We start from the raw sequence: 16981 nt of genomic DNA, 5'->3' as shown, positions 1-16981 counted from the left end.
GTCTCACAAGTTTAGAAAGCTACTTATAGTGAGGCTTCCTATACATAAAGAGAGATTCTAATCCATTGCTTAATGCCTTATTATCAAGTATGAACAGAAATTCAAGGATCATTAACGATTTGATAAAGTTCTTTTACATAAACTCTTTACATGAATGACAACAATAAAGGGAAGAAAAGGAGCTAAAAGAGTTAATGTAAAGAGAAGACAAGTAAAAATCATGAAATACTCTCAAGGATAAAAGAAAACACTAACCCTATGAAATAAGACCAAGATGCTGGGGGAAAAACAATATTCACAGAACAAGAAAAACAAAAATTTTAAATTCAAGAAAATTGAAAGGTATTTTTTAAAAGGCAAAAAAAAAAAAAAAAAGAAAGAAAGAAAATAGGAGTTCCAAAAGAGAAAACAGAGGGGATTAAATGATTAGATATAATAAAAAAAATTTCCCCAAACAAAAACATGAGTTTCCAAATTAAAAAGATCCACACAAGGTATCCGGCATAGTAGGTGAAAAAAAGACCATGCCAAGATATATCACTGTGAATTTTAATACCTATGGATAGAAAAAAAAGACCCAAAAAGCTTTTTGAAAGAAAAAACAAATCACTATAGATTGGGATTCTCAATAGCAACATTCAAGCTAACACATAAAAAAACCCCTAAATTTGGAAATAAAATGAGTTCCAATGTGAAACTATAAAACCCAGAAAACATATCAAATTTGAGGTGGAATAAACATTTTTAGATGCACAATAATGCAAAAATTTGCCTTTCATTTACCACCTTTGTCAGGAAGTTACTAAAGGATGTGCTCCATAAAAACAAGGCAGTAAAAGCAACAGAAGCCATGGGTTCCAGCAATGGAGAATTTATTATGGGACAGAGGGTAATCTTGACCCCCACCCAGAGTGAGGCAGAGAGCTCCCAGGTAACAGCTATAGGCAGCAGTCATAGACAGCCACCAGTCCAGACTGGAGCGGGCGATCTGAGAGCTCTAGGAAGGGCATTGTGGAAAAAAAAAAAAGAAAGAAAGAAAAAAAAAATGATGTATTTGCCAGTTGGATAGGCTGGAAAAGCTCTGGTGACAAGTTTGGTAGTAATTTAATAATAGGCATATAGAAACTAAATGAGTGAAACAAATGACCCCCTGCCTCTCTGTCCACAGAGCCAAGTCACCAAATTTACAGGGTGGGAAAGAGGCTCTCCTACCTTTCCAGCACCACTCTCTCCACTGACAACAATAGACTGGTTCACTGGCTCGATCAGGCTCTTGACATTTCTGTAGGTCTGTTCACCCACGGTGAAGATGTGGGGCTTCAGTTTCTGAAATATGAAGGGGTGAAAGGTCACATGAGGAAATGCCTGTTTTCAAGAAGTGGTTGATCCGATGATGGCTGAGATAGGGAGGCTTCCTCTAGAAAAATTTCCTGGATGTAACAGTGTTAGGCCTAAGAAGTCTGTGCATTAGTTGGCTTGCTAACTCTATTTTTTAAATGAGAAATCTGAGGTTCTGAGGGGTTAAAGAACCTTTCCAAGGCCACTAAGCAAGTAAGTGCAACCATGTGATTTGAATCCCAAGGCCACTGTTCTCCTTTCCATCACCAAATGTTATCCTCAATGTGCTGGGCATCAAGCTGGGCACTGGGGAAACAGAAAGGAGAGTGACATGGCTTCTGTCTTTGAGGAGGCAGGCAGACAGTTTAGATATGGGCTCTTAGGACAGACTTCACATGAATTCCACTTGGACATTTAACCATACATGAGTTTCTGGAGGGCCAGGCCATCTGCATAATGCCTAGCCAGCCTAACGCTGCCCACCCAGCAATGATCACTTGCCCACAGCTTCCTGGAGAATATATAGTTTTGGATGGTGTCAGAGCTGTCTCTCAATCTGCTTTTGCCCCAGTCACCTCTCACCTGGACTGTTACAAAGCCTCCAACTGTTCTCCCTGCTTCCTGTCTCACTTTCCTGAACACAACTTCCCCAACTTTCAGAGTAATTATCCCCATTGTAGGCTCCATTCAGTCCCACCTCCATTCCTGGTGAGGCTTTGCAAACTCTCTCTGCCTGCTGGGGTGCTTCAGCCCCTTCGACACCAGCCTCAGCTTATCTCTCTTCCTGCCTCATCTATTGCCTCTCTACCCAACCACCTCATCTATTGCCTCTCTACCCAACAGCCCCCTCCCAACAGTAAGTCTGACCTTGCCTCTCCCTGAACACATGAACTTTAATACTAACTAGTCTATTCCCTGCCTGCACCACTCCCATCCCCATCGCCATCAGAATTTATCATTCTCCTAGACGAACATGTGCTGAATTTTCTAGGGCAATCCTTATCACATATAATTTTATTCTTTTCTGAAAAAGTGGTTTGTTAAATATAGAAATACACTTTGTAAATTCTTTCCTATTAATAAATTCACAAACAAGAAAAAATACTTTGTTCTATGGCCTTATTTCAGGTTTCGAACTCAGTTAAACAAATATTTATCTCCCACTTTGTATTACAGTCATGTGTCCAAAATTCTTTGAGATCTTAGTGGGCAGGGCTTTGGCACCAGCAGGTTTTGAATAACTGCACAGCAGTGAATTGATGGATAAAGACAGAGAAGCTGCAAGGAGGCCTAGGTGGGAGGAGGCTGTTGGGTAGAGAGGCAATAGATGAGGTAGGGGAGCCCTCAGGCCCAGGAAGTAGCTGAATCTTACCTGGGGCTGAGGAGCAGCATGGTACTCTTTCATTAGCTCTGGCAAGTAGAGCTGAGGGACGGGCTTGAAGGGGTTCAGAGCCACCAGGGTGCAGCCAGCATTGGTGTAGAATATGTCTGCCATGTACCGGGCCTGCAAACACCTCAGAACTGAGGCAGAGGGTGCCTTTAGCAAACTCTAGCTCAAAAGTAGACACAAGTACACACAAACATCCACCTAACAGCGCTCCTTCTGCAATTAGCCAAGAGCCATTAGATCCCAGCAGCTCCCTGATGAATAGGTACAAGATCTAATTAAGATGAATGCCAAATCTGAAGCAAAGTCTGTGCTGAGATCCCAGGTACAGCTGCCAGGCAGGTCTGGAACAGCTGATCTGGCTCCAGGTCAGGAGTCCTGCCTGCCTCAGTCTGGCCAGGGGAAGCTGTGCTAAATACCCACATCATCCTCCACCCTCTTGGAGATGGCACTCTAGAGGAGGAGGCCCATACCTGTCTCTAGTGTCACAGGATTCACCTTGGTGAGGTCATTCAGCAGGTGCAATGGGGTGTCCCGGCCCAGGAACTCTTGCAAGTCTTCTCTGAGTTCTCCACCATGGGCATTGGGATCTGAACTGTGGCCATTCATCTGGGAGGGAATAACAAGGCCAGGAGAGCTGGGGCTCAGAGAAGCTGGTAGCTCTGCAGAGGGAGAGGCCTTTACAGTAGAAAGAGAAAAGGCCTTTAGTATCATAGTGTGGTTGGGCTCAAATTTCAGATCTGTTGCTTACCAGACCTATGAGCCTAGGTAAGTTACTTAACCTCTCTGAACCAGCTTATTTGTAAATAAGGAAAATAAAACCAGCTCACAAGGCCATGGGGAAGAAAAGTAAAAAGAGATATACAAAGCATTTAGTGCCTGGCACACAATATGTACTCAATAAATCAATAAGTGGTATTCCCTCTCCTATGCCTGAGCTCCAGCTTCCAGGCTGGCCAGCTACCAGCCTTACTGGGCCTGGCAGAGGTGGGGCCCATGGTGGAGGGCTGCTACAGGAATATCACGAAGGAAAACAACCATGGTTTAGGCCTTTTTTGAAGGACACCATTCAACTTGAGATGAAAAATCAGCTGTAAGGTAGCCTCATGCTTTCATCACCGGCCTCTTGGGGCTTAAATTTAGGCCGGCTCATTACATAATTAGCTTCCTCTGCCTTGGCTCAGAAGTCGGATGAGGTCAAGAATAGGCACCAAGGGAAAACCTCCCTTGCTCATGCTTGGTGCCAACACTTTCCACATGTTTCCTCTCCCTTTTCCTCCTCTAGTCTCCCAGGGCTGTAGGGAAAATGGGGAAGAGAGTAACCTGGCTGAAATTTGCTTTTGGAGGAAAAATGCATGAGTTTTCAATGAGACTAGTGAACCATACAAGTTCAAACCCCTCAAGGTAGCAAGTGTCATCCGAGAAGCCCAGTAACAAATTTTTTTTCCAAAGAGGTTGCCTCTTCTCTGAACTTGGGTCTACATAAGCACAAGGTAGGCTCTTGGCTTCCAGAATAAGTGCTGAGGTCAGAGCATGGCTGGCCCATGCAAATCCTTCTGTTTTAGTGGGGAGAAAAAAATTACTCACAAACCCATCCATAATTAATGAACATCTCTGATCCAACCAGAGGCAGCTGAGTATAATGATCAGGAGCCTGAACTTGCAATTTAGACTGCCCGGGTTTGAATCCTGATTTTTCCACTTACTAGTTGTATAATCTTATGTAAATTTCTTAATCTTTGTGCTTCGATTTTCCTCATCTGTAAAATGGGAATGGTGGTAGCACCCACGTCATAGATGCTAATAAGCGCATAAAATATTTTAAAAAGGCACCTGGTATATGCCCCACAAAGTTAGCTGGTATTCTTTTAAGAGCAGCTATTCTAATTAGGCAATAATATATCAAGGGCCTTAAAACTATATATGTCTCTTAAGCCTGAAATTCTGCTTCTAAAAAATGATCCTATGTAAAGGCCATAAAAATGTTCAGTATACATAAAAACATTTATAACTGTAAAAAGCTGAAAACACAGATTTCCAAGTAGTAGACAGCTTATAGTATATCCTTACGATGGAATAAAGCAGGTTTCAAAAAAGTATGATACCTTGAAAATGTTTTTAAAATATATATAGGTGAAAAAAAAGTCTAGGATACTCTCTAAAATGTTGGTTATTTCTAGGTAGTACTATCATGGTTAATCTGAATGTTCTTTTTTGCTTATCTATATTTTCCACATTGCTTATGATGAATGTCACCTTGAATAAGTCACTTAACCTCTCTGAGCCCTATATCCAAAATGAGGATATAATAGCACTGTATATAATACCATATCTTTCTCAAGGACTAAACTAAATTACAGGTGTAAAATGCTAGCATAGTGCCTACTACATAGCAAAGGCTCAACACAGAGTTGCTGCTACTATGATAATGAATATCACTGCTATTTTAATAAGAAAAAAACAAGTTAAAAACAAACAATAAAAAGTCCAGAGCAGACATCTATCCTGCCTCATTCTAGCCTTCAAGCCCATTTCATGAGCCAAAAGGCTGAAAGGTCAAGCAGTGGTTTCTACCATGACTCCCTTGAGGCTGGCTGGCCTCACGCTCAGGCACTGCTGAATCTCAGGCACTTACCTACCTAGGACTTCACTAGACCATGAGTTAGTTCCTTGAGGGCAGGTATCATCTTAAATATCTGCCTCAGTCCAGTGCCTGGCAACACTTAGTAAATAAAAACTCGGCAATTATCTACTGGCATTCTCTCTGGACCAAGAGCTGCATGTAAGGGATTATATGGGTATGAGATGAGGTTTCACAGTGAAGGGTGATTTGGAACCCTGCAGGCCTGGGGCCATAGCAGTCTTTTCAGAGGCGCAAAAAGTTCGGGACTAAGGGTAGGTTTCATATCCCGATAGTAACCCATGCACCCGATGATCCATTCATCAGAATCCTTCTCTATTTCCACATAGGTCATCTCTCATATTTTCGCACAGGCTGACTTCTTTGCCTGGACTGCTTGTTTTCCTTTTACACTTAGCTAATTCCTACTTATTCTTTAAGACTCAGCTTCAAGGAACACCTCCTTTTGGAAGCTCCAGGCTTCCACTGTACTTCAACAATTTAGGATGGCAGGGACATCTCTCAGGACCTCCTTACTGGTTAGGCTTGTGAGGTCACCAAAGTGTCCTCAGGATTCCCTTACCCATCCTAGGGAATAGAGCTAAAAAATACAACAGGACATTTAAAATTAATATCAAGAAGAGGTGCTTGACAACAGGTGAAAAGCATTAGAATAACTATCTGAAGAAAGAAAAGACCTTTAAGAGGTCTTTCCCTTCTTTCCAGGTCAGGACAGTGAAACTTCATTCAGACAAGCAAAAGATGGGGAGGGCCCTGGGTTTCTAAGGGTGAAGTTTTACCTGCTGGAGCATCCTGCTTCAATGTGGTCAGCCAGGTCATGGGTCCAGCAAAGGGCTCAATTCTGGAGGAATCCGAGATGAGTCATTCTAGAGCCTGTGGCATGAGAGAGAAGACAAAGGCCATAAACACAGGTGAGAGCTTCTCCAGGAAAACTCACTCCTCCCAACAAGCAGAAGGAATCAAAATGAGAACCAGAGCGAGCCTGGGCAGAGAGGGAGAGTCTTTCCTGTCCTCTGCCACTTAGGGAAAAGGGGAAACTTTTACGAGAGCTCCTGGAGGTTCCCTGGGCTTCTCTGGGGTTAGTTTTACTATGGGGACTTGAGATGGGGCTGCAACTCTTCTGGGTCAGTGTGACATGGAGGATGAAGACACTGGGAGACAGAAGCCTTGCACTCTGTCCTCTCCACTAGAAAGAAATATCCTATTTTAGTATAGTCAGTAGTTGGTGGGGTAGGAGGCCGGAGTCAACTTGATGCTCCAGAAAAGTTGTTGTGTGGGAGGGAAATCACAGCTCAGTCATTCATTGTAAGTCACATCACCTTCCTGGCCCACTGATTTCTCATCTTGAAAATGGAGATAGTAAAATTTATCTCGCAAGTAGCTGTGAAGGTCAATGAGGTCATGCATTGGAAGCACCCTACAAAGCATAAATCTGCATATTCACTTTGAGGGGGAATTTTGTTAGCAAAACCAACAATATTTGGGGGGCACTAATCAGATGGAACACCCTAGTGTTGATTTTAAGAAAGGCGAGGATTTCAGAGGAGGGGAATTGGTCTGAGAGATGGAGTATTGTGAGGCTGGGCCTAGGCCAATCTCTGAAAAATTGTAAATGACCCCCAGACTCAATTTCCCAGGCCTTACACTGCCCCAGCAAGGAGGGATGAGGATGAGTGGGGTCTGTAATGGATTAACCCTGGTGAAGACTTTCCTGAAGCTCTGAATACATTTAGCCTTTGAAAGAACTCAAGGATAAGAATTTCCATGGAAATAGGAAAATGGATAACTCAGGCTGAGAAGGGCATCAGGACTGTGTTGGACATTCACCCTGGATACTGATGGTCTCCAGTCCAAGGGAAATTCTTGCAGAGGGCTCCAGAACTCAAGGAGAACCAACTCTCTCAACCGGAAGTTCATCTTAGGACCGGAGGCAGAGCACAACAGGTGGGGTTAGAATCCAAACCCCATGCCCCCTCTGGTGCACGTCACTAGAGCTCTCTAAGCTTTATTTCCACTTTTGCAAAAATAGAATACTAATATCCAGACCTCACGATGCAGAGTTCAGGATAATATAGGCTAGGTAGTACCTGTTGAGAGTGCTTTGCAAATGTTGGTTATTCCGTGCAGCGTCAGCTTCCAGGCAGAGGCAAGTCAGACTAGAGCGGTTTTCTCTAGTACTCCGACCTCTAGCTCCCAGTCAGTTTTGTGCTTACCAGCCAAGAAGTTCTGGAAAGGGTGTGACCACTGTGGGCAGGAAAGAGATGGTAATGAATAGATGAAACATCAAGGCAAGCGCCAGCCTGATCACCAGCTCCTCCTCCTCCGCAGCCTCAGGTTCTTTCCCGGGCTCTGAGAGTAGGGGAAGAGCGAACAAAAAGAACTGGGTAAGGGTCCTGGGAGCCCAGCTGGCCCTGCCCCAAGGTTTCCGGCTAGAAACCGAGACTCCAGGTCCTGGCGAGGTGCCCCAGGGCTGGGATGCCGCTCCTGAAGCACCTGGCACAGGGAGAGTACGTCCTTCGCGGGAAGGTGGATGTGACCCCGGCCAAGGGCACTGCTGCCCAGACGTCTCTCGGGTACAGCTGCCCCCTTTCCTGTCCCTAGGTAGGGCCAGGAGAGGAGTAGGAGCTGGGTCCTAGCCAGTCGGGACCTTCTCCCCACCTCGGGCTGCCTCCTGCTGGCAAGGTAGAGTAGTGGAGGGTGACCATGAAAGGTCCTCGTTCTGAGCAAGGGCCAGGAGCTCGGCTACCTCCTCCTGGGATGCGAGGGGTTCAAAAAAAGAAAAGGGAAAGGGTAGGAGAAAGGCGCTTTAGAAAAAGGAGGGGGAGATGCCCTCTTCTTCCTCAGAACTCTGGAGGTAAAGAGTCCTCTCTTGCCCCTTCTGGGTCGCGAAAGGCTTCAGACTTGGGGCTGGGGGCGGCACTCACCAGTCCCAGAGCCAAAGCCGCCGAGTGTGCAGACCCCGCCCGGCCCAACTGGAAAGGCGGGAGGGCCGGGTGAAGCTGCGGGAGGAGCCGGGGGAGAGAGGAGGAGCGCGAGCAAGCCGGGGAGAGAAAGCCGGGACAGCTGACACACGCCCGGCCTCCGCCTCTCGGGCTGAGTGGCCCGGCGCCGGCCGGCTCCTCCCCCGGGGCGGGGCGCGCAGAAGTGGCGCTGGGCGCACGTGGCTCGCCCAGGACGCGGGGGTCGGGTTTGGGGCTCCACTTGGGGCAAAATATTTTGACAGCCTGGGGTAAGATGGGGTGAAAGGGAGGCCTCCGGTGTTCTGTCGCGAGAGGCAGGGTAAGCATGGCTTCCTGGGCCTACGGGCCTTCGGTGGGGTGTGGGGTCTTTCAGTAGGGGCTCCTAGCCCCGCCATTCTGACAGGCCTCGCCTTGGGGTCTGAGCAGTCGTGAGGCGCGTGAAGCACCTTTCCCTTTCCGGACCCCTCTGCCAGGCCAGCCCATGGCCACAACCCAGGAGGACTTGGGCTGGGCTAGCGCTTGATTGAGAAGGCGTGGGGAGCCGCCGGAGTGTGGGAAACGGACACCACCCTGGGCTCCCGGCGCGCGGAATCTGCAGGCCCGGAAGCTCTGGCCGTCTCGCTGCGGCCGGAAGCGCCGCTCGGGAGGCGGAAGCTGCTTGCTCCCGTGTTGCCCCGCGCGTGCGGTGGGAGCCCGGCGGCCGGGCCAACGTAGACCGCGGCCAGCTGGGGAGGTACCGGAACCAGACTGAGCACTGGAGGTGTAAGGTCCCGGCGCGCCCGTGGTAAAGTACTTAAGGCCAGCCGATTCTGATCGGGTTGTTATCGTGAGGTATTGTCGCTGGGCCCAGACAGGCCATCATGCATGCATGCATTTATTACACGTGGTTCTTGTTTAGCCAACAATTGTGTTCTTCCCGTGTGCCACTTCTCAAACATTAATGTGGCAGAGAGGCGTTTTATATCCTTTAAAAACTAACACTAGTATGTACTATATGCCACCCCCACCCCTCGCTGCCGTGATTAGCATCCATACTACCTTCCGACACCGAACATGAAACTTGGCTGACTGTACATGTTAGGAGCAGCCTGGGGCTCAGATCACTGGAGGACCTAAATTTTGTACTAGAAACAATAGATTCAGAGAGGCTGAAGAGAAACCAAGGCCCTCAACTCCATCATATACTCAAATACCTTCTCTGTCCCTGCCCTCCCCGTTTGACTTAAAGTCATTAGTTATGTGTATTCAATTTTCATTACAATCTTCATGACATATACTATATTCTATAATAGGAATTTCTATCCAACTGTGATTCCATTCTCAGGGTTATATATCCCAAGTGCACTTTCTTTGTGAATCTGCCTTATACTGAAAATAGCTTAAGCTTTTTAACCAATAATTTTATATTATTAGTGTGACATTCTTATCCTAATATTGTTAGACTTCTTCCCACAACCCTTGCAAGGGGGATCACAAATCCTAGGTTCTGATCTGAACCTAAGAATAAGAGTAAAATCAAGTCAGGTGCATATATATATGCCAATTCCACAAGAACGTTGCTTTCCACAAATGCATTCCTTTGCTCTTGTTTTCACAGGAAGGAAAAAAAAAATGTCTCACAAGCAGATGAAGGAAGCTTTTGTCAGTAACCACAATGGAACCAGCGTATTGGAAATTACCCAGGGCTTGTGCTTTCCCTCACTCTGTATCCTGTGCAGAGGGCTGTTGATCATTCTCTCACAGCACTTGTGTTCTTCTTCACGTACCTGGAAAATTGGATTCGTCATTGACTTTGTTTTCCTAATAGTTCCCCTGGTCATGACTTTGACCATTTTGGCTTCATTTATCTTCTTTGAGTACCTTGCTATAATTATCTTTGGGGCTGGGCTATTCTATCAAATATACTGCAGGAGAACTTGCTATGCCAGAATGCCTGTCCAGAAAATCCTTGAAAAATTCTTACAAACCAGTTTAGAATCAGAATACATTCCAGCCATTTCCTGTTTCCGTGTAATTAACAGTGCATTTACTGCTGTTGCCATTTTGGCTGTGGACTTCCCACTTTTTCCTAGAAGATTTGCCAAAACTGAGCTCTATGGGACAGGAGCAATGGATTTTGGAGTAGGAGGCTTTGTATTTGGGACTGCAATGGTTTGTCCAGAAATTAGGAGAAAATGTATGGAAGGTTCAACATTTTATTATCTTACAAAGTCATTGTACTCTGTTTGGCCGTTAGTCTTCATTGGAATAGGACGATTAATTATTATAAAATCCATAGGTTATCAGGAACATTTAACTGAGTATGGAGTTCACTGGAACTTTTTCTTTACCTTAATAGTTGTAAAGTTGATAACATCACTGCTTTTGATTTTTTTACCCCTAAATAAATCCTGGATTGTGGCTGTCAGCATTACTGTATTATATCAGCTAGCCCTTGACTTTACCCCACTGAAAAGGTTAATTTTATATGGCACTGATGGCAGTGGCACAAGGGTTGGTTTATTAAACGCCAACCGAGAAGGCATAATCTCTACTTTGGGGTATGTAGCAATATACATGGCTGGTGTACAAACAGGGTCATATGTACTTAAAAAAAGATCATATATCAAAGACTGGATAAAAGTAACATATGGTATTTTACTGACAGCTATTAGCCTCTTTGTATCTCTTTACATAGTTCAGGTAAATGTAGAAGTAGCATCTCGAAGAATGGCCAATTTAGCCTTTTGTATTTGGATAGTTGCTTCTTGCCTGCTCCTTCTTAGTAGTTTATTATTGGGTGATATAATTTTGAGTTTTGCAAAATTTCTAATTCAAGGCGCTCTGGTTCCATGTTCTTGGAAACTGATCCAGTCTCCTGCTACCAACAAAAAGCATTCAGAATCTCCAGTCTCTGAAGCTGAAAGAAACAAACCCAGTATTTGTTTAATCACAGCTATGAACAGAAACCAGTTGACTTTTTTCTTGATGTCAAATATAACAACTGGCCTGATCAACCTGTTGGTAGATACATTGCACAGCAGTACGTTGTGGGCCTTATTTGTGCTCAATCTCTATATGTTTACCAACTGTTTAATTATGTATCTGTTACACTTGCAAGATAGGACTATAAAATTTTGGTGACCAATAGGGTTAGGATGTATCTGGTTTGAGCAATGTTAATGAAGAATATCAAATGAAGAAAACAGGCTTTTGGCAATCTAGTGTTAACTACATTTTATTGTAAAATTAAGAGTTTCAATCCTCTATAACAGCACTATGTACAACAAACCAATACAGAAGAAACAAAGCCTTGTTACGTGTTAGAATATTTATTGAATTTCAATGTTTTAAAGAAACTGTGTTTACAGTTGTGACACTGGAAAACGGGAGTATGGGAAGGAGCGTTTTTACTTTCCACCTTATACCATCTTATATTTTTTGTTGTATATATTTTATAATATTTACATAAAAAAATCTGAATTGTGGAACTGTCAATACTTCTTTACTGCTCAATTTTAATCTTTCAAAAAAAACCCTAAATAGGAGAAAGCAAGTGTTTAAAATCAAATACTTATATACTGTGAAGTCAAAACAGTAAATTGCTCCAAAGAATAGACTGAATTATATGTTGTAGTTAACACGCTTAACAATTATGAGACAATAGCTTTGCCCTGGGACTAATTCATTTTAGCCTACTCTGTGCTAGGGATGATAAGCAAAATTTCCCTGATATTTTGGAACTTGAAATCTAGTGGGAGAAACACATTAAACAACTGTTATAAACTGTGTTAAGTCATGAAGTATAGGTTGCCAAGAGTGTCAAATCAAGAACTGACCTAGCAATCAAGAAAGTTTTCTCCACAGATAGTATTTTCTGAGCCACAGCTAGTGGATAGGATGAGTTAGTGTCTAGGTAGTAAGGGGTGGGTGCTGGTAAAGGAGGGGGTAAATAGCAGTCAGCAGTCTAGGAAGGATGAATTCCTCAGCAAAGGTCCTGAGTTGGGAGGGAACCTAGCACATGATAGAACTGAAAGGTGAGAGCTCAGAAAAAGGGAGACCACAGGTAATGAGCTGGAGAGGCAGACAGGGGCCATATAGAACATGCCTCATCTACCATGTTGAGGGGAAAGAACCAGTGAGAATGTCATCAGGTATCTAATCTAAATTAATAAAGCTATGGCTGTATTAAGGTTTAATAGCCTACTGAGCACTCGAGTCACTTAAAAACTTACATAGACCTTTGAACCTGTTCAAAATCTAAGATTTAAAAAAATTCTTCATTTTCAATTGTTTCCTGTATATTGTTTAAAGTGGGTCAAAAAAAATCAATTAAAATCTGCCTTTCTATATTCCATTCTATTTTCAAGTAAAAATTTGGTTATTGTGGCAACAGGCAGGGGTCAGATGTATAAGTTAATTTTATATTTGGTAAGCAATCTGGATTATTTGTAGTGAAACCTTCTCAACATTAAATACTAGATTGGCTGTTTTAGTTGCCTCTAAATTAGCTCAAAATTAATTTTATTCCCTAATTTGTTAGATATGACTATCATATTAGTTTACTTCAGTTTTATGATGATGGCTAATTTAGTATTTATAGGGCATTTTATATTTGCTAACTACAATCAATTATATTTGGAGGTGATCTAATACTGAATTTTCCCCTCAAATCAATATGTTGGATAGTTACATAGCTGTAAAAACAAAAATCAGATTAATTTTATTTTCAATGAAAAAGGAATACTTGAAATAAGATTATAGTATGTAAATTAAAAAGGTGATTGGTTATCCTCTATGTCACAGTGCTCATATTCCACAACTTACCTGCTCAAAGCATTCAGGGGGCTGAGAGGCTCTAACCATATTCTCTTGTCCAAAAAAAGGTAATTTAAAGTAAGTTTTCGGTGACTTAATGAGCATGTGGTCTAACTGTTGCTGCTTGTCAGTTACTGCTCCTTCATCCTTTTCAGGTTCATAAATATCAGTAAGTTTATGTCTGTTGCAGATATTGAATCATAACTTAAGAACAAAGTGTACCATTCTACATCTAATTATGATATTCATGTCAGAGAAAGCTAATGAAATAGCATTCACAAAAACAAAAACTGGTAAAAAAGACCATTCTGACTTGATTCTACTTTACAGAAGAAAGGAAGAGACCACTCAGCAAAGATTTATTGGGCTCTAATGTACCAGGTATAGGTGCCAGGGAAACAATGAAAATAAGACAAAGTCTCTGCCTTCAAAGGGCTTACATTTTAACTTGTGGACATTTTTTTTTCCCTTCAAAAAATGTAAATGGGGAAAATGTGTCTCTATTTTTGACAGATACAACAACAGAACTTCCCACTGTTAGCTCATGAAAAAGAAAACCCAATTTGTAGATTTGGACAACCATGGTAATTTAAATATAGTCTGCTGTTGATTTTACTACTACATAAAATAATGTGGTTAATATAGTGAAAATTCTGATTAACCTATTTTCAACTATCAATATCTGAGGACACAAGGGAGGGGAAAAGAGAAGAAGGAAAAATATAATCTGGGCTAAGACTTTATTCTATCTATGACTTTCAGAAAGTGAGTCATTCCCATGACTTTAATTTTACACAATTAGAAACTGGGGGTAGCTACCACACATGTATCAATAGCTTTGTGTTTAGAAGATGGCAGTTTTATTTTTATTGAATGTCGACGTCCAATACATTGTATAAATCATATAAAAACACACTTTACTTACAGGAGTTTATGTATAATCTATGGAGATAAATAATATAAGGACTAAATCTAGTCTTCATTTCTTTTCAACTCTGGCAGCTTGGAGAATAGTCATATCTCATTTATGCCTGATTTTTGTAGCTGGCTGTCAAACACTGGGGACTGTCTGAGAAGAATAATGGTATTTAGCTGATCATTTACCACATCCCCATCTCCATCACTCCAACTGTTTTTTATTAGGTACCAACAAAATGTCATCTGCTGTTGATTGCTTTCTCTTTCTGAGCCTTTCAAATCCTTTGACCTTACCCTTCACAATGCCAATACTGAAATTTAAAAATAGGCAAGAACTGGCTTTTTAATGTAGTAATCACTTATTTTGTCAATCAGAGGTAAGCTAATAGGAGATATTTAGTCAGATAATTGTTGCAGCACTACTGGTTACAACTGAAGATAGACTAAGTGAAAATAAAAATGATTTCAAAATGACAGTGCCTGCTCTAAAATTAAGATACATAGTTAAAACTTAGAAATTTTTTTCAATGGAATAATTTTCTAAGTATTTTCCCTCAATATGATTTTATCATATTTATAGCACCCAGGCTATCTCCTTACCTCCTTAAGACTTGAGAAATAGCAACTTATCTAGCAAATTATCCACCTTTTTAGCCTTATACTTATTGAATGCCTATAGTATGTGAAACACTGCCCAAAGATACTATGCAATGTGCTCAGTGAACCTAAAAGACAAATCCAAATCAAGTAATCCCAGATGGAAAGAGTGTGTGGTTCCCTCATTTTATTATGTTTTATATCTGGGTTTTATCATTTTTTATGTTTATATCTACCTTCTCTAACTTAGATTTCAATCCTCAGGGTGAATGAATTTGTTCTTTGCTAGTACTGTGTACTCTATAACGAAAGTTATAATTAGCAGCTATATATTTAGCTTGTCATTTTCAATGTCCTTTACTAACCATAATCTAAGGAAAGTTTAAAAGATATAAAGTAGGTACATTAATTGACATAGCTATTATAAGAGCACCTTTAGATCTTAAAAGCCACAGTATTCTTTTTACCTTAGGAGTGTTTTTACATAAAACACAAGATTCTCTAAAAATGTCCAGATTTTGGCTATGTAGTCTAATCTGGTCTAATCTGTCAGAAGCTGCATGCACATCCTGGATGCCTACTGGATTTAAGCTAACAATCACACTGTTCTGCTCTTCTAACATGATCAAAAAACATAAATACTGGATAATCACACCTTTGGGACTGAACAATGGTTCTTCCAGTTTATTATGTCACCTATCCTAACAGTGACCACACAATGTCATAAGTCAACATGGCTAAAGGTGCACGATGGGATTTTGTTGATGTGACTCTATAAGACCTCATGTGATGATCAAAATATTTTTTAAAGGTCAGTATCACAGCTTTAGCCTATTCTATCAGGAAATACATTTCTGTCGTCAGAATTAGTTAAGAGCAGCAAATGGATTTATCCTTAAAATCGTCAAGACCTTCCCCAGGCAAAATGCTTCCTAACAACTTTGAGGGCTTTACAACAGGCCCTCAAAGCCTTCAAGGTAGGAACTGAGCACATGTTGGCATTGAAGAGTGTAGATGAATTGTCTTTATAGTAACTCCACTTCTCAGGAGAGGGTGAGAGGGAAGGGCATTGGTCAATACCAGTACTTTGCCCAACAGAACTGGTGTCCTGTTTGAGTCCCTAAGTTAATATTAACCCAGCCCAAGAAGTTTCTCTGGCCAGGACGCATGCACCAGCCACTCTCCACAGTCTTCTATTTGCCACAACAAAAAACTGTCAGCACTCAAGTATTGCCGGTCAGTCGCCTTGGGATCTCAGCGCGGTCTGTTTGGGAAGCAGTAATGCGGCCGGCTCCCGGTCAATAAGGGTGTCAAGGAAAGTGCCGTCAAGTACCTGGAAGTTTGTCTCTTACTCCGCAGATGCTCTTCTCTTCCCTCAGTCCAGCCTTTCGCTCTCACTGACTTTGAAAGCCTAAGCTCCTCCCCACTTACCGTAGTCCTCACAGGGTTTCCACCTTCGAACGGGCCCTGAATCGGCTCCTTTCGTCCTTCGGAGAACAATCCCCAAGCCCACGCAACTAGGAAACTGAGGTTTTAAGCCTAATCACTCCTCCTAGCAGCTCTGTTACGGCTTTGAGTAGCAGGACCGGGGGGAAGGTACGGATCACGGGTTTGAGTTTGCTTGGGGCGGGAGGGGTAACCCCACACGCGCCGCTAGGGTTTCCAAAGAGGCGATCTAGGAGCGGTGGTCTACAGTCTCGCGAGAAGACGCGGGGCCGCGCCCGGCGTTCTCGGCTCCTCCCCGCCCCACCCGCCCCACGTCCCCCGCCCTCCCTCCCCCACTCCCCGTGGCGCTAGCGGCTGACTGAGCCCGGAGAGGAAACGGCGTTCGGAACCGCGCTCCCGCCCAGGCCGGCCCTGACGCGGGCCTCGTCAGCCGGTAACGGGGAGCAGAGGTGGGGGTCAGGGAGGCGACCACGAAAACAGTGAAGGTCAGAGCCGAGAGGCCTCCTCTGAGAAGGGTGAGGAAAGGGTCTGAGCCTCTCCCTGCGGACTCTGCAGAACCGAGGCGGGGTCGACCCCTCCCAGGGGCGGGGTCGCGCTGGGCAACTGCAGCCCTGGGACTGGCTGGGCGGGGCGCGCCAAGAAAGGGGGAGAAAGGGGTCAGCGATGGGCTGAGGGCTCCCCGGCGGCGGAAAACGGGCAGTGGGCTGTGGCGCTGAGGCCAGCGGTGAGGTCCTGGAGTCAGGACTCCAGTGACGCCTGGGGAAGCCCCGGGACCGGCGAGTCCCTTCCGCCTCTCCTTTGGACCCTGACTGGAAAGCAGCGGGGGTGGGGGCTGGGGTGGGAGAGCGGCGCGAGGGGGCGGGGCCTCACGCTGCTCGGCGCTGATTGGCTGAGCGC

General features: G+C 43.7%; 3 protein-coding genes across 18 annotated transcripts in view; 2 read left to right on the top strand and 1 right to left on the bottom strand.

Annotated features, from left to right (window-relative positions):
- MYO19 (myosin XIX) overlaps window positions 1-8424 on the bottom strand; it is a 28354-nt gene extending 19930 nt beyond the window's left edge. The window contains exons 1-7 of one of the 8 annotated variants that reach the window (XM_016143353.2): window positions 8291-8396; window positions 8025-8118; window positions 7454-7610; window positions 6146-6239; window positions 3199-3403; window positions 2711-2859; window positions 1213-1326 (exon numbers count right to left, since the gene is read on the bottom strand). In XM_016143353.2, coding sequence (XP_015998839.2) covers window positions 1213-1326; window positions 2711-2859; window positions 3199-3403; window positions 6146-6157 — 480 coding nt within the window. In that variant the 5' untranslated portion in view covers window positions 6158-6239; window positions 7454-7610; window positions 8025-8118; window positions 8291-8396. Of the gene's footprint in view, window positions 1-1212; window positions 1327-2710; window positions 2860-3198; window positions 3404-6145; window positions 6240-7453; window positions 7716-8024; window positions 8119-8290 lie in introns of those variants that run through there. The other 7 variants (XM_016143356.2, XM_016143351.2, XM_016143352.2 and 4 more) reach the window with 7 other exon arrangements.
- Window positions 8425-8503: 79 nt separating this feature from the next.
- PIGW (phosphatidylinositol glycan anchor biosynthesis class W) lies at window positions 8504-14061 on the top strand. Of its 5 annotated transcripts, none has more exons than XM_016143349.2 (2): window positions 8504-8645; window positions 9924-14061. In XM_016143349.2, the coding sequence occupies exon 2, from the start codon at window positions 9938-9940 to the stop codon at window positions 11447-11449; it is 1512 nt and encodes a 503-aa protein (XP_015998835.2). In that variant the 5' UTR covers window positions 8504-8645; window positions 9924-9937; the 3' UTR covers window positions 11450-14061. The 5 variants fall into 5 exon arrangements, with proteins under 5 accessions (XP_015998835.2, XP_036078518.1, XP_015998834.2 ...); XM_036222625.1 differs by lacking the exon at window positions 8504-8645 and adding an exon at window positions 8654-9088; XM_016143348.2 differs by lacking the exon at window positions 8504-8645 and adding an exon at window positions 8654-9110.
- Window positions 14062-16422: 2361 nt separating this feature from the next.
- The window catches only part of GGNBP2 (gametogenetin binding protein 2), a 30707-nt gene continuing 30148 nt past the window's right edge, over window positions 16423-16981 (top strand). For 2 of the 5 annotated variants that reach the window (XM_016143346.2, XM_016143345.2), the window contains exon 1: window positions 16423-16599. The gene's annotated coding sequence lies outside the window, so the exon portion shown is untranslated. Of the gene's footprint in view, window positions 16809-16981 lie in introns of all 5 variants that reach the window. The other 3 variants (XM_016143342.2, XM_036222571.1, XM_036222572.1) reach the window with 3 other exon arrangements.

The sequence above is a fragment of the Rousettus aegyptiacus genome, unplaced genomic scaffold, assembly GCF_014176215.1.
Source record: "Rousettus aegyptiacus isolate mRouAeg1 unplaced genomic scaffold, mRouAeg1.p scaffold_m13_p_6, whole genome shotgun sequence".
Classification (NCBI taxonomy): domain Eukaryota; kingdom Metazoa; phylum Chordata; class Mammalia; order Chiroptera; family Pteropodidae; genus Rousettus; species Rousettus aegyptiacus.
Note: the sequence above shows the minus strand (reverse complement) of the source record. Positions and strands in the feature narration are given on the sequence as shown.